General features: G+C 43.2%; 1 protein-coding gene across 1 annotated transcript in view; it reads right to left on the bottom strand.

Moving 5' to 3' along the window:
* CHCHD6 (coiled-coil-helix-coiled-coil-helix domain containing 6) overlaps positions 1-17,065 on the bottom strand; it is a 222,723-nt gene that overhangs the window by 55,933 nt on the left and 149,725 nt on the right. Inside the window, exon 7 of the mRNA XM_066616190.1 lies at positions 11,905-12,040. Coding sequence (XP_066472287.1) covers positions 11,905-12,040 — 136 coding nt within the window. The remainder of the gene's footprint in view (positions 1-11,904; positions 12,041-17,065) is intronic.

The following is a 17,065-nucleotide window of genomic DNA, read 5'->3' as shown; positions in this document are numbered from 1 at the left end:
TAAATAAGTCAAGTCCTTGCCCGAAAGGGATCACAATCTAGAAATTGGCACCAGGGAAACAACACAGGAAGGAAAATGTTATGGGGTTGCAGAAGTAAACAAGGGAAGTATGTGCTGTTCTTTCAGTTTTGCGTATACACTTCAGTAAGCCAGTGCACAAGCAGAAGTGTGCACATATTTGTTTTCAATGTATATATGTTCAGTGTTTTCAGATCCTTTAAGAGGTCTGCTGTATTTTGAATTGAGACTAAAGCATCAGCATTCACTCTTACTTGGGCATTCACAAACTGGAGTATGACACATAAGCAGTAAAGCTATGGATTGGGACCTGGTTATCTGAGGAACCACCTTCTTCCATCCAAACAAACATGCCCCCTAAAGTTAGCTGAGAGGGTGCTGCTGTAAGTGTCACTTTGGTGGTGGCCAGATTGGCAGCAAAGAGGAGCAGGGTCTTCTTTGTGGTGGTGACTTTATAATAGAATTCCCTCACAGTGGGATTAATGGCCTCCTCTCCATTAGCCTAATGGTGCAGACTAAAACCTCTCCTCTAATCCACTTGGGTTTCCCTTCCTAGTCACTTTTTGGGTTTTGTACTTACTAATTTTAGGGTATTATTGATTTTATTGCTACTACTGCAATAATGTTTTATAAATATTTTATAATTGTTTTAAAGTTTTTATTGCATCATACTTTATGTCTTATGATTACGGCACTTTATATTTTGCTTTTATAAAGCTTTTTACTTGTACACTGTTTTGAGTGCTTCAATTACTGGGAGGGAATAGTGTATAAATTACTCAAATAAACTTTTTAATTTACTTACTGTGTTTATATATGACCTTTCATCATTGCATTCTAGGTGGGTTCATAGTTTTCAAATAATGGTACATAATACACAGAATTCAAATGAGAAAAAGGGTTGGGGGAAAGAGAAAAATAAGCACTTTGAGATACAATGGCCACTGCATGAGATACATGAGATACTTCTTGGAAGAGAGATGCCACGTAATGCCCCAGGTGAAGCACAAGAACGTAAGAACAGCCCTGCTGGAACAGGTCATAGGTGCTTCTGGTCCAGCTTCCTGTATCTCACAGTGGCCCACCAAATGCCCCAGGGAGCACACAAGACAACAAGAGACCAGCATCCTGGTGCCTTCCCTTGCATCTGGCATTCTGACATAAGACATTTCTAAAATCAGGAGATGGCACATAGACATCATGGCTTGTAACACGTGATGGATTTTTCCTCCAGAAATTTGTCCAATTCCCTTTTAAAGGCATCTAGGCCAGATGCCATCAGCACATCCTGTGGCAAGGAGTTCCTTGCCTACATGCTGAGTAAAGAAATATTTTCTTTTATCTGTCCTAACTTTCCCAATATTCAATTTTAGTGGATGTCCCCTCGTTCTGGTGTTGTGTGAGAGGGAAAAGAGCATCTCTCTATTCACTCTGTCCTTCCTGTGCATAATTCTCTATGTCTCAATCATGTCCCCCCTCAGGCACCTCTTTTCTAGGCTGAAGAGGCCCAAACACTGTAGCCTTTCCTCATAAAGAAGGCTTATGAGGAGCCTTCCCAGGCTTATGAGGAGCGTACCCAGTCCAGTAGTCATTTTAGTCGCTCTCTTTTGCACCTTTTCCATTTCCACTATGTCCTTCTTGAGATGTGGCAACCAGAACTAGACACAATACTCCGGGTGTGGCCTTACCATCGATTTGTAAAATTGCATTATAATATTAGCTATTTTATTCTCAATACCTTTCCTAATGATCCAAGCATAGAATTGGCCTTCTTCACCGCCACCGCACATTGGGTCAACAGTTTCATCGAGCTGTCCACCACCACCCCAAGATGTCTCTCCTGATCTGTTACAGAACCCAGTGGCCCAGTGGTTCTCGAACTTTTCCAGCCAGCGGCTCCCCTGATCCTTGTGGCCGTTGGCCACGGCTCCCCATTACATCACCTCACCTCAGTTACCCCCAAAATGGGGATGAAGGTGTTATAATTATACACTAGAAACAAAAAAACAGCTGCCAGCACTCTGAGATTGCAATCCTAACCACACTTACCTGAGAGTAAGCCCCTTTGAACAAAATAGGACTTGCTTCTGAGAAGACCTGGTAAGGATTGTGCCCTGAGTTTGTTAGCAGCACACCTGGAGGTTTTTGGAAAGGGGGGAGAGAAGTGATGAATTTGCTGGGGGAGGGGAAGACTTTTTTGTGTGTATCTGCTAACTGCAGAAACTGAGACCCAAAGACTGTTTGGCTGTAATCCTAACCTCACTTTCCTGGGAGTAAGTCCCATTGAACACAGTAAGACTTACTTCTGAGTAGAGCTAGCTAGGATTGTGCCTTTTGTCTTATAATAGCAGCCAACATGGGAAGTACCCCCTCCCCCAAAAGGAGGCAGGAGGAAAAAGGGGATGGCTGAAAAGGAATGGGTATTTTTATTTTTTAATCAATTTCTGGAGACAAAACCATCAAGAGTGGCTTTTTTTCTTTTTTTGAAGGGGGAGGAAAAAGAGAAAGGTGAGGATCCTTGGTTAAGCTGACACAGACCCCAAGCCTATGTAGGTCTACTCAGAAATAAGTCTCATTTGAGTCAATGGGGCTTACTCCCAGGAAAGTGTGGATAGGATTGCAGCCACGCAGACCAAGATTACAACTCACCCCAAAGTAGATGGGGGCTGCTCACACACATACACCCAACATACAGATGCCACCCCTATTCCCCCCAGGCAAGATGGAGGGATGCAGGCTGTAGCATTTGGAAACCCCCCCCCCCAGAGCAGGCTGGGCACACTCCTTCCCAAGCTGAGGAAAGCGCTGCGCTGCCTGTACTTACTCTTCCCTCCTAGCTGGAAGGCTGCCAGGAGCGTGCCCCGTGCTGATGAGATGTAGCATCTCTGCCACTGACCAGCCAGCCTTCTCTCCCACCTCCCCCCACCATGTTTCACATGCCCTCCACACCACACACTGCCCCACCCACCTCGTTCACAGTGCAGAAAAGCAGGAAGTAGGGAGGCAGCATGTGCAGCTGAGCTGAGCTGAGCAGCTACAGCCACCTCTCTCCCCCAGAGGCCTCACAACGCCCCTGGAGGCTAGCCATGCCTCCCTAGGGAGGCCTGACGCACAGATTGAATACCTCAGCATTAGCCTACATGTGGAGTTTTGATTTTTTGCCCCAATGTGCATTAGAGCCCCCTGCCCCGTAGACACATAAGGAAATAGGATACTGTTGCTGTTGGCGACAGTATGTGTTATGCTGGCAAGGACCTGCCAATCTCCTTTTATTCCTGCTGCCATGGTTTGTAGTCGCAGAGCATGGAAGCTCATAAAATAGCTTGTTATAAAAAAGACTGGGGAAAGTAAACTACAGGGTACACAGAAATTTCAGAAAAATTGGCCATAATTGATATCTTATTGGAATCTGACAATATCTCAGGAAAACATAAAACTTTATTAAGATTTCCTCCTCTAAAAACTAGGTGCGTCTTATGGTGCGAAAAATACGGTAATATGGATTGTTGCAATTGTTCATCTGATGGGGTTATGCTTACCAGTATTAATGTAACTGTATATGAGATACAGATGTTTGGAAACATACTGATTTGATGAATAATTCTTTGATGGTTGATGCACATGGTTGTTCATTTTCTTTATACTTGTGATATTTTGCATCTTTTATGTTTTCCCTTTTTCTATATTTATACATTAAGATAAATGTTCAGAATTGCTATTGTATTCTAACTGCACCAACACCATAGAAGGAGGTGGGCACTAGACTACCTGCACATGTGAAGCTATTTAAAAGTGGCTGAGGTTTGAGCCTTACTGGAATTACCTTTAGACAAGACCAGCCCATCCATTAGGCTGAGCAAAGCCAATGATTTAGGCAGCCAACTGCCGAGAGGTAGCTCCTCCTTCTGTTCTCTAGATTCAAAAAGGAAGAGGGGAATAGAGAACACAGGAAACATGGAGGAGAGAAAGACTGGTGGGATGCAGCATCCTCTCCCTTTCTGTATCCAGGGAACAGGATGAAGAGGAGAGGTGGTACAACAACGGGCAATGGGGGTGATATATGGCACATTGTCTCAGGCATTATGGAATCTTGGGCTAGGCATGTCTGCAGGAATGCACACTGATCACCTAAACACTTAGAGAGCAAGAGACAAGTCTGGGCAGGCTGCACTGTGGACAGTTTGTAGTCCCTTGTGACTCTTCCTAGATAGGTGGTTTAGGATTCAAATTATCAGTGGGGAAAAAATGTATTCCAACTTTTTACTTCAATAAAATTCCCATATCTAAACGAGCTAAGCAGGTTTTCAATGAAAACTGTGCATTTAACCATGAGGTGACTGTTACTATTTAGTTGTGGACAGTGGAATTTTACTTGGGATGTGGCAGTTGGAGGTCAAGTCAATACTTCTGCCTGGCTATTGCTGTTACATTTCATTAAAATCAGAGAATAGGAAAGATGACTGGTTAGTGGAATGATGATATCTGACAGCCCACTTCAGGTCAAAGATGACGAGGTATCCTGATTTTAAACTACTTCTAGACAGCACTTCATTGAACAGAGTCTTCTTTCCAAGCCTGACACAGAAAGTCACAAATTTTATAACAAACAAAACTGCAGCTGGGCAAATTATGCACATATGCAAATGTTAACAAAATCTATTCAAAGTCTGTCCCAATTTGCATAATTCAATAGAACAGCAGATTTGGGGCTTTGGTTACAGAATTTGTGATTTTTGGAGCAGAACTCCAAGAGCATTTATCAACAATCTGGGCTATTATTCAGAAATTAACTGCAGTTTTTTTTAATGCACAGTGTGGCTGCTTTCCTGTACGCCTTAAAAAAATCTGCATGCAAACACTACATATTGTATACTGTACATTGGCCGGCTACATTTTAGTTGACATGAGAGAAATTCAAACAGAAAACTGACTGTAAATAAAGTGAAGTTAAAAGTCTTGTTACAAAAGATGGAATAAGGAAGCAGAAAAAAAGTTTCTCGAAGCCCTGAAGACCAATATTTACATAGTTGGACATGACTATATGCTCAAAGGCATATCCCATACAATCAAAGAGTCCCCTAGCCTCATTTTATTCTTTGCAAGATATTCCCACAAATCCAAACCCTTGAGATAATGTGTGACATGCTACCACTTCAGTGGAAGGGAGGGGATGAAATGGCTGTTCATTCTTTTTCAATGAAAACAAGTTAGATATGCATTCCAGCTCATAAGAGAGGAAGCAAACAGACTTCAAACAGCCTGAGCAATATGGGAGGGGGGAATCACTGATAAGAGAATCGCAATTAGCAAGAACAGTGTCTGCAGAAGCCTTCTTGTCCACTTTACCTAGACTTGCTGCTTTACAACTGGATAACACTAACAGGGGCACTCCAGCACAATTAACAATGTGCAGGAGAACAATGTGAGCAGGACCTCCAGGGGTTTTTTTTCTTTTGTTTTGTTAAGAAGGGCAGGGGGATTGGATTGGGGCCTCTGCATATGGTGGGTCTAATCCTTTCCCCTGCATTGTTTCACTAATTGCCCCTCCAAAACTGACATTGGATAAATCATTGTTCTTGTTTCTAATTTCAAATACACATCACTTTTATGAAATTTTTAATAAATTGTACCTTATGTGCTTACATTATTATTATTATTATTATTATTATTATTATTATTATTATTATTATTATTATTATTATACTATGCATTGCTTGTTCAAACTGGATGAAGGGGATTTAAAAGCATGTGCAATGTTGCTATTTTTTGCTCATCCCTTACTGGAGGTTGAAGGTGGATTCCAGTAACAATGAGACAGATCTTTGCTTTCAAAATGCATACCACCTAAATTAGATGGATACGTGGAAGATGAGACCCAAATTTTACACATCCTGTAAACTGTAAACAGAACGCAAACCCCACACTCCTAAAGCCATTGTCCCTGATTCCACAGCTTATAACCACAACATTCTAGCAAGGAAGGAAGAAGAAGAAGGGGGAGGTATATTGAACTTTATCACTTACCTGAGACATATACAATTCCCTATTAGGTATCTGAGATACAGATTTAGTAAAATTCTGATGCCCCCCACTGGCATTCGAGAAACTACTGGGGGAAGATTGCAGCATCAACTTTCTATCCTAATTGCCTCCAAGCTGTGGTATACTCCTGTTAAATCTTGCAGTCTATAAACTACAGATAATTTGAAAAGCCACAACAGAAACAGCCCCTCCCACAGCTGCACTATTATCCCAGCTTTTATTTAGACCTAAAAGCAGCAATTTTTTGTGCTCTTGTCTGAAATTCTACAGAGATATGAAACCAAACCCCAAAGGCAACAAAGAAACCCCAAACAAAGCAGCAAAGTCAGTTAGCAGACTTATTTCTTCCTCAACATGACAACTGGGAGCTCACATTCCTGATGAGGTACTTATAAGCAGAAGCAGATGGAAGCCAGAGACAAGAACCCAATTCACACAAGCCTCCACAAAAGTAGGGTGTGGGGTTTTAACAAGTTTCACAGTTTATAAGGAAGGTGTGTAGCGGTAGGACATGTGCATCCAGGGAGTTAGAAAGGCACAAATCCTCTCCATCACACATAGAAGCACTTCATTTGTGTGAACAGGGTGAGAACTTCTAACCTTGCCTCACTGGACCATTTTTGGATATCCAAAGCTGTCACCCACAGGCTCTCCCACACTTTTAGAATACAAACAACTATTCCCCTAGGACCATCTCTCTTTAGGGATTCTCTTTTGATTTAAAATGGCTTCTTTGGACCTCTGGTTTGGATTGGGAAAGCCAGAGAACTCTGAAAACACAAGTCATCACTGCAAAATTCAGCATCTCTTACTACTAGCTTGTTATTATTTCACTCAAGTGACTCAATCCTTGTTCTTGGCTTGCAGACAAAGGATACAAATCAAATGCAAGAAACCCCCTCATCCTAGGGTATAGGATCATTCATGCTTCCTTATGAGCATCAAGACAGAATTCTCTGAAGCCATTTCAAACTAAAGTCACTCCTTTCTCTGGTTTAGGAGACCAGGCAGTATTTGCTTACCTTGGTCACTCTCCAGTGGTGTTCAGCTTCCTAAAACTGGGCTCTCACCCATGTAGAGTTATGCTGTCTACTACAGCACAGAAATGATATATAAAAGTGTTATTTTTCACCACTTTAATGATACCAAAGCAATATTACCTGAAACCATAACTACAGCACAAAAGCAGACCAGGAATTTTAAAGATCTGTTTCAATTGACACAAACTACAGAAGACAAGTCCTCCTGACGGCACTGATTAAATCTCTTTTTCCACTGAAACCCACCCATTCACCGCAAAGATCAGCCACACCATATTAAAGGTGAGCTGAGTGAAGAGTATGTATGAGAGAGACAGTAAATGAGACAAGGCCTCTAGTCCTTCACGTCTCTTCCTTCCCTTCTCCCACCCCCACCATCTGGACAAATTCACTGCCCTCAAACCTGTTTTCACAGATGGTGGGATGGGCACAAAAATTGTTGCAAGTTTTTGACTAGCAGAAGAAATAGGAATTCATGTCACATTTTAGGCTCCCTCAAATGGCACATTTTCTGTTCAGCTTTGAATCTCGTGATGTTTTGTGGCATCCCTGCTGAGCGTGCATCTGATCACACAGCTACCTGATCAGTAGTAGTCTCCAGGGGAGGAAAACCCAGCAAAAACAACAAAAGGTTTTCCTGCTTTTTTGCTGTGCCCTATAGCAAATCAATGGAAAATGGCCTTCAGTACAGCACTGGCAGCTTCTTCCACTAGCTCTGTTAACATAAAGGAGAAACCAGTTCAGCAGGGTTTATAGTACTGCATATAGAACTGCTGGTGAACTAACCAACTCTAGGTGCTGGGTTTAATTTAAACAGAACTCATCCACCAAAAGGGAAAAAAGCCCTTCAAGTTAATAGGATCTTTCACTGCCCTCTGCTGTTTTCAGTCACTCAGTTTTCAATTTATAATAACGTCAGGTTAGGATTTGGGGCTGGCAGTTTCCCAGCCCCTTTCTCAAGCGGGTTGGAGCAGCATTCTGCAAATATGCTGAAGTTTAATGCAATCTGTCTTCTTCAGTAATCACATTCCTCCTGCACCGTGTGCTATAAAGATGTATCGGTAAATGCATTTGCTAAAGATATACTCCCCCCCCTCTCCCAAAAGACTACAAGCCTAATTTACAGGAGGCAGGAGGGAAGACTTGCATATTAGAGGCCATATTCTGAAGAGAGCTATTTGGGGGGAAAGGATTGTGCAAGTGTGATGCAGGGCCTCCTTTACTATCAAGCCAAAGAAGAAAACGAAAAGCACACATTTTTGGAGTTGGGGACTTCAAAAAAGATACCAGAGAAAAGCCCTTTCCCTGGCAGTCTTAACCTTGCTGATTTGTAGACATACAAAGACCTTCTTTGTAAACAGGAAGGGAAAAAATCCACCAGGACTTGCAACAAAATTTGAGTTAATATATCCTGACAATTTTCCCATCTCCTTCTGTCGGGGCTTCTTCTGGGAGCTGTCTGGCAGTTTGTTTCATGCTATACTTAAATCAAGCATACAGCTTCCCCCTCATGATGTTAATGGAAAGGAAAGAGACTCTCTTCACATGCTCTCAGTCTTTCCTCCTTTCACATGACCTCTCCACCCCATGAAATCACCTTGACTTCCAGCTCCTGCCCCCAAATACACATTCCTCCTGAAGTCCCAGGGGCCACAACAGACTCCAAGGAAATTCTGGGTCAGCCTGACATTGTGTATAGAATCAGATGATGCCATAGCCTCCCTTTCCCTGCACACTGGAAACTTCACAAGAATACTCTAAATCCTTTACCAGTCTGAGATTACTGTAGCATTCATGGAAGATACCTTCTATGATCTTTATCTGTGTATTCAAAAGTGTCCTGAGTGAGGTCAAATTCAGGCTAATCTACCCTCAGCTTCTACTCTGATTAACAACCAGACCTGGGAATATGAATGGAGACTGGGTTGGCTATATCTTTGCACTGGAAATGAGACATTGAATTTTCTGTCTATTTTACCTTTTTAAACATCTATCCTTGGGGTCACTTCACAAGCTATTTTTTAATCTCTGTGCTATGAAAAAGTTCACAATTTGTAACATGTGCATTGTAGCACAAGTAACTTTTGCTTGTGTATATGCAGATCAAGAAGCCAGTGGCTACTCCATGATCCATAAATATTCAGTCAAAAGATGCACAGCACCATACATGTGGTACAATACATGCCGTCAGAAAAGAAATAGTCCTTCGAGTCTCTATAGTCCTAAACAACAAAGACTCCAGAGGTAAGTCTTATTTCCAAAGTGTCCAGAAAGGTGCCATGCAATAATACTCTTGCCATACTGAAAGTCTAAACATCCTTTTGTACGCTTTTGCCTTCATTTCCTATGTGCAGAAAGTTAGACATGGTCCAACTACTTCCGTACCCACTATTTCCCTGCTCTGAAGCATCCCCACAGGTGGCAGTCACCCTCCCCGTGGGGTTCAGAACACATGTAGCAGAGCTTCCTTAACACACTTGAAAGACATGCAAAGAAAGCAAGCTTCTAAGTCTTCAAGATGCTTAGAGGACAGAAAACACTGTCCAACAGAGTGCAACAGAGACTCTGCTAACTCTGGAACTAAGGGTGGAACAACGGTTTAGGTGAGAAATGGGGCAAGCATCAAAAACATTCTCCTCCTTTCCACTGCAATACATTGTTTCCCCGAAAATAAGACCTACCCCAAAAATAAGACCTAGTGTGTTTTTTAGAATTGCTGAAATATAAGACCTACCCCGAAAATATGGACGGGGGGGGGGGCAGAAGGGGTCCTTGGATAGGGGCAGGTGGACAATGTGACTGGGAATGCTGCAGTCCCGTGCATGCCACCTAGGAAGCGCCTGCTGTGCTATCTTGGGCAGAGGATGCTGAGGTGGGAAGCAGCAAGCAAGGCAAACCTGACTACCGGGCTCTGAGGCTCTCCACACTTTCCAGGGAGTAAATCCCGTTAACTATAAAGGGACTGACTTCTGAGTAGGCAGGCAGGCAGGCATCCTCCTGGGTGCTGAGGGGACACCCTCTCCACACCTTCCAGGGGGTAAGTCCCATTAACTATAAAGGGACTGACTTCTGAAAAAAATAAGACCTACCCTGAAAATAAGACCTAGTGTGTTTTTTTGAGCCAAAAAAAAATATAAGGCAGTGTCTTATTTTCGGGGAAACACGGGTATGTATCATATCACATATACAGTGATGCATTTCTCTGCTGTTCTACATGTCATTTGGTGGTAAGGACACAAAAACACACTATGTCATGATATTCAAACAAGGGAGAAGTGAAATTATACGTAACAGGAATAGAAAGAAGAATTCAACACAGATATGCCATTTTGGGCACCAACCCCATTTCCTCCATAAACCGTAGTTTCTCCTTAAAACCTACAAGGGTGTTCATCCTACAGGTAAAGTTGAAATACGTAATTAGGACTCCACATCAATGTAAGAAACAAACCATTTGACCAATTTGACTGGATTTATCCTACTATCCCAACAGCAGGGAGAAAATCATCTCCTTTGGTAATACATAATTTCTTTATAAATCCACCCTTCTTAATTGACAAGTACCTTCTTGTCAATCCATTTTTTTCCAATTGATGTAAATGATAACTTGCACCTGCTAAAAAAAAGCTAGGAAACTGTGACTTTGAGAGATGAGGGTAGACTATAGACTAGATCAAATGTAATATCCTGACTTGGGTGGTAAAAGAGTTCTAGGACAAGCTCTGAGAGCTGATGATACAGATACACTGCAGACAGGTCTAGGTCTGTTCTGCGCCTGGATGGGTGGCTGCCAGGGAATTGTGCGTATGTCATCTTGAGCTCCATGATGGAAGAAAGGTGGAAATATGAATGTAATAATAAAACCCAACTGAAAGGGAAAGGTAACATTTTTGTGGGAGCAGCTTGGTCTTCCACTCTGGATCACAGTGATCCATGCAGCAGGTGGCTGAGAACTAGAGTTCCAGGACTTTGGAGAGTTCTAATGCTGGCTACTTATTCCAGTAAAGGCCAGAACCGCACCAAACCTTTATACCTCTGGGCAAAGAGGTACCTTTTAAAGTGGTATCCTAATATGTTAAACGGTGGGTGGGGAAGGGACTGCACTGCTGGTGGTGCTCCATTATCTGAGCCAATACTACTCCTTCTCAGGGTCAATATACAAACCAAGGAGTGGTGCTGTGAAACCCAAGGACAGCAGGTACACTGCCCTGGATCATTCCTTATCAGAGGTATTTCACCATATCCAATCAAAGTAGGAGTTAACAAGTGAAAGCTTATAACTAGTGTGATACAGTGAATGAAGGGTCAATTTTGGATTCAGGTTCAATGACGGTACACGATGCTCACTAGGTAGCTTTGGAAAAAGACACTGTTAATCGACTTCAGAGTTTTACTGTAATGATTAAAAAAAGGATTTAGAAAGCTTACATGAACTACTGGAATACAGGGGAGGATATCGGGGTGGAGCACCATCCAAGCGCTCACACACATCAGTGGGTCCACCTGTACGGGCTGGATCCCTAAACCTTCACTACCAGGACCGCCAACAAAATGGCACTGGCATTGCCGGAATGAACAACAAAATAAGTCTGCTATCACCCATTTTTGCTTTCTTCATGAGTGAAATTAGCTGTCTGCTATAGCCAATTTCACATGCTAGGCATAATACATGAATCAGCCAGGAGGATCCAGGCAGAAGCAGCGTCTTCTGACTGATCTGACCCTCACCAGGCACATAGCAGCAATGAGGGAAGAACATTCTCTGCAGCAAAATGAAAGTGACAAAGGCAGGAAAATTAGTTACCTGTTGTGCAAGCCTAACACAACGCTGATAGTCCTTGACCAGCTCCGAGCAGTTGAGCACTTGGCCTTTGTTTTCATTGTAGCACTTCAGGATATCTGCCTGCAGGTTTCCACATATAGGCTTTGTGTTCCTTTTTCTGTGGGGACACAGAAAGAAAAAAAAAATCGAGTGACTGTCCTAATTCAAATAGATTTCAGCAATAAATGGTGCAAATAATGCCAAGGCTGAAGGCTCACAATGCCATTTTTCCTACCTATAGTTCAACTAGGCCTTAGCCTCAATTCCCAGGCATCCCTGACAGTACCTATGGTATCGTCAGCGATGAGCAAGATGACTTCTCTTTCTCACATGACCATGATAATTGAAGAAGAGAACAATGCAGAAGGTTCCATCCCTGGCACTTTCAATTAAAAGGACCTTGGATTTGGGAAAGAGCTCTGCTTGAGACGTTCGAGAACCACTATCAGGTAGAACAGAGAATATTGAATGAGACAGGACCGATGGCATGACTTGGTATAAGGTAGCTTCACATGCTAATCCACCATATTGATAAAGGGTCAGCAGAAACATTTATAGTGTCTAAAGGGAATATAACATAAGTGGGGGTTCCCAGAGGATGCGTTACTTTCTCCATGTGCTGAAGGGAACAGCAGACCAGGGACAAAAGCTGAAAGACTGCTTCCAACCTTGTAGAATCCCGCGGGACAAATAAAAGCTGAAGATGTCTTAGGATTGTTTCCCTGAAACGATTTAACTAGGACATTGTCCCATTTTTCAGCTTCAGTCCTAGACCGGACCAAGACCCTGGCACTGATCCGCAACAGTAGGCCGTGCATTCCACTCCGAGAATCAACACCACTGCCTTCTTCTCAACCATGGTCAAAAGGTTTTGCTTCCCTCTGCTCTCACAATCTCACATCCTTGGCAAAAGCTCACCCCAGGCAGCAGCCATGAGAACTAGATGGAGTTCATTACTTTGCAGATAAAATCCTATGAAATGTCTTCCAAAACTTCAGTACAGTAAAGAATTTAACAGGGAGCTTCAGAAACTCATAAGGTTGGCATTTTGTTCTGTCGCTGCAATTTTAATATCGTTATAATCATCTGAATGAGCCCCTTGGAAACAATACCAAACAGAACTAGGTTTGGAAATACCACAAAATCCCTCAATTCATTGGGAAAGTTAAGGCTGTTAAAATTAGGTTTTTAACTCAGTTTGTTTTAAAAAAAAGTCTAGCAGAACATTCAAGACTTCAAGAACGGGAAATATGATGTCTAAGGTTAAGGTCAATACTGCCCCATTCTATAACCTTCCAGAGATAAATGGGCTTGCTTCTGCCCCAGTTTGGGTTTCAAATTCACTCAAAGTATTCTCCCAAAGTGTTGGTGTTCTGCTGGACACAAATCTTAAACCTGGAAATAACTTGCCACTAGCCACTGAGGTGCCCGGGCTCACATCTCCAGGGGTGCTACTCCCTCCACCTGGGGGTGCCACCGCCCATACCCATTGCCTTCCCCTAGAGGCATGCTGAGGGTCGGAGAAGCTGCCCACAGCTTCCCTGGCCCTCAGAGTGCCTTCTAAGGGCAGAAAATCATCACTTCTGGAAGTGACAATTTTGGCCTTCAGAACGCCTCTGGGGGAGGCCCTCAGATCAGTGCGCCGATACTATCAACGGCCAGATGAGTGTTGGGGGGGGTGCCACAGGAGGTGTGGATGGCAGTGTGGCAACCTTCCCCAAACTTAGTGTCTGGGGCATTTGACCTCCTTGCCCCCCCCAGGTTACACCACTACCTATTTTAACACAGTCACAGTGCTTTCTTGTTGGATTCTAGACACAATCCATTGTACTAGTTTCAGCTTACAAAATGGTTTGGAACCTGCATCTCTCACTCCCTCAATAAAATGATCTTACCAGTTAAGACATTCAAGGAAAGCCAACACCTGAGCTGACATCTTCCCACAGTTAATTAAGATAAGAAGCAGGGACTTCCCTATTGCAGCTCCAGTTCTTTGCAATTTCCCCCCCCCCCCCCCAGAGAGATTCATCAAATTCCAGCACTTACAGATATTCTGTAGGTGGACAAAACCTTCCTGTTCCATCAGATGTTTAAAACAGGAGAAAATTCTATACACACTTTCCTGGGAGTAAACCCCCTGAACACAATGGAACTTAATTCTGAGTAGACATGCATTGGACTGCACTGTAAATTTAATTCATATGGATTACCTAATGCTACAATTATTTAATGTTATGGTTTCAAACTGAATCTGTACAATTTTAAATGACTGTACATTGAGTTATTTTTAATAAGTGGACTACCACAAAAACATAAAGATGTACAGATAGATATCTTAGGGCGCAATCCTAACTCCTTATGTCAGCGCTTTCCAGCACTGGCATAGCGGTGCCATTGGGACATGTGCTGCATCCTGCGGCTGGATGTCACTCAGGGAGGCCTCCTCAAAGTAAGGAAATGTTTGTTCCCTTACCTCAGAGCTGCATTGCCCTTATGTTAGTGCTGGAAAGTACTGACATAAGGGATTAGGATTGCGCCCTTAATGACACAACTCTTAATGATACAGCACAGAGAGGTGCTCAGAGAGGCAGAAGGAGACTTCAGGAAGCCTTCTGGGGGTAAGGTGCAGATCAAGAAGAGTGAGAGAGGAAGACACTGCTGAGGTCCTGGGAGAGTCCAATTATTATGCAGGTTGCCCTTTCAGCAGTGCCGCTTCTGCTGAGGCACCACTTCACAGACCATCTCTCTGAATGCCACTTTGAATGCGCTTCGAGAAGATAAAGCGGGATGGAAATTAAGTAAATAAAAGTAAAATAAATCTCTCAGCTGCTAATCTGCGGCAGTGACACTGTGCCAGAAGCGGTGCTGCTGAAAGGGCAGCCCATGTAATAATTAGGCTCTCTCCATTAGGCTCTCCCATATCTTGAAAATATGATCAAGATTTCCACATTTTCTGTCATCTGCAGCTAATTTTCCTGCAGCTGGTGCAGTTGTGCCAGTGGGATGTGCGCTGCTACCTGTGGTGGAGGGGCAGTCATGGGGACCTTCTCAAGGTATGAGACGTGTTCTCTTACCACAGGGCTGCATTGTGCCACACTTTGGCATACTGGACAAGATTGCACCCAGTCCCTAACTTTTTCCCTCTGGCCTGGGAAATAAAACAGTTGCACCACCTGGTCCAAGGTCTTCTTTTGCCCAGAGAAAGGTTGGTCATGTGCGTATCTCGAAACAAATGGTTGATATTTAGTTGGCACAACTAACTGACACTTTATGTACCCAGTGAGGGGCTGAACCTCGAGCCTGTTTAGTGAACCAAGGAATCTTGGCCCCAAGTTCAAATCCCCATTCAGCAGTGAAGTTCACCCTGGGTAGATTTCATTTTCTCAGTCCAACCTATCCCATAGGGGTGTTGCAACAATGAAAACTACATGAACACATGCATACCATTTTAATTTCCTTATAGGAAGATTAAGATGCAAAGGTGACAAGATTAAGGGAAGAGTTTGCACATTAATGCAGCTAAGTTTTTCTTCTATCTGCCAACCCTTGAGAGAGAGAAAAAAAACCACAATCTCTCTACATTTAGATACAACAAGAGTGACCAAATTCTGAAATTCCCCTACTCCCTCCTTCATGCATTCCCTTTATTCAATAAACAAAATCTCATCAACTTATCCTTCTTCTATTATCACTGCTGACATCAATCTGATAATATTGGCTTGGCATGGAATCACTGTATTATATGTCCTCCTGATATTTAATTTAAGAGAAACATCTGCAGTGGGGTGAATATGTGAAGCAAGCTTTTTATTACTGGCAACAGTAAGGATGGTGGGAGTGAATTAGACATTCATCTTAGTCAGCACCAAGGCAGTAGCTCAGAAGAGGTTCTCTCATTAACCCTTTCCTGACTACTTAGTAGTGGCAGGTAATGGCTGCTCTAGCCAAGGGCTGCATTTGTTTGCCTCAGCATATATGTCTTACTGTGAAGATTTAAAGTGCAGGGAGGAAGCAGCAAGTGTCTCAAAGTTAAAGTAAGAATTTTCACAATCAATTCTTAACTATTGCTTTTTTGGAAGTGGTCGTCAGATGGTTCAATCAATCAAGAACACGATGTTTCATCCCAACATACACAGAGCCAGTCTGTATTTACAATTGCTGGCTAAAACCATTTTGTGGCATCCAGGGTTTGGGTCCAAGTTTGCAAGATGAGGAGCCAGGATGCAGCCACAAGGCAGAGCAGCAGTTGCTCTGCCAACACTTGCCAACAGTTCAGCCAATTGTGCCTGGCAGGCTGCCTGGTAGAGAAAAGAAATCACAGAGTTAGGTGTGGGAGACAAAGAGTGCTGGCTTTGTCAGGGATAAAGTCTAAAAGGTAAACATCACAAAGAAAGGCTAAACTGAAAGAACATGTAACAAGGAAGAAGTGATGTTTTAATTTAGAATTGGGAATGACAGTTGCCAGAATAGCCCAATCATTAACCACCCAATGGGCTGTTATGCCACTGGAATGCTCAGTGTTAGGCATTTTCCAGCTGTCACAAATGCCACAACGCCAGAGAGCACAGCCTGGCCACCACCGCATGTGGCTGGATTCACATGGCAATAGTTTCATTATGCCCACCGCCTGAGGTAGGACTGTGCAGGGGGTAGGAGGGAAATGGGACAGGGGGGAAATAGGGAGCAGTGGAATAGGGCAGGGGAGGGTGGAATCAGGAGGCAACAGGATCACACCTGGGAAGGGAGCGGGTTTGACAGCAGAGGTACCCGCTGAATCCTGACTGCCTTCTTGGGTTCAATCCTCCTTCACCAGTCCATGCAGACTTGTGCAATTGATATCACTAGCGCAGGTCTGAGTAGACCCAGCAGGTAGGCAAGGGTTTACCCTGGGGCAAGGGAACAAATGTTCCCTTATCCTGAAATGATCTCCAAGGATGAAACTCCCTCACAGGATGCAGTGCACACTTTCTTGGCACCACTGCTTTGCCGCATGGAGTGTTAGGTAGGATGGAACTGTAATTTGTGGTTCAAAGGTGCAGGACTCTCCCCAAAAAATAATTCATGTGATGCACATGGGTCACTATGAACTGCAGTATGTCAATGTGCTCTGACCTTTAAATGGCAAGGAAAATCACTATGATGT

This window comes from Tiliqua scincoides, chromosome 2, assembly GCF_035046505.1.
Source record: "Tiliqua scincoides isolate rTilSci1 chromosome 2, rTilSci1.hap2, whole genome shotgun sequence".
In the NCBI taxonomy this organism is placed as follows: domain Eukaryota; kingdom Metazoa; phylum Chordata; class Lepidosauria; order Squamata; family Scincidae; genus Tiliqua; species Tiliqua scincoides.
Note: the sequence above shows the minus strand (reverse complement) of the source record. Positions and strands in the feature narration are given on the sequence as shown.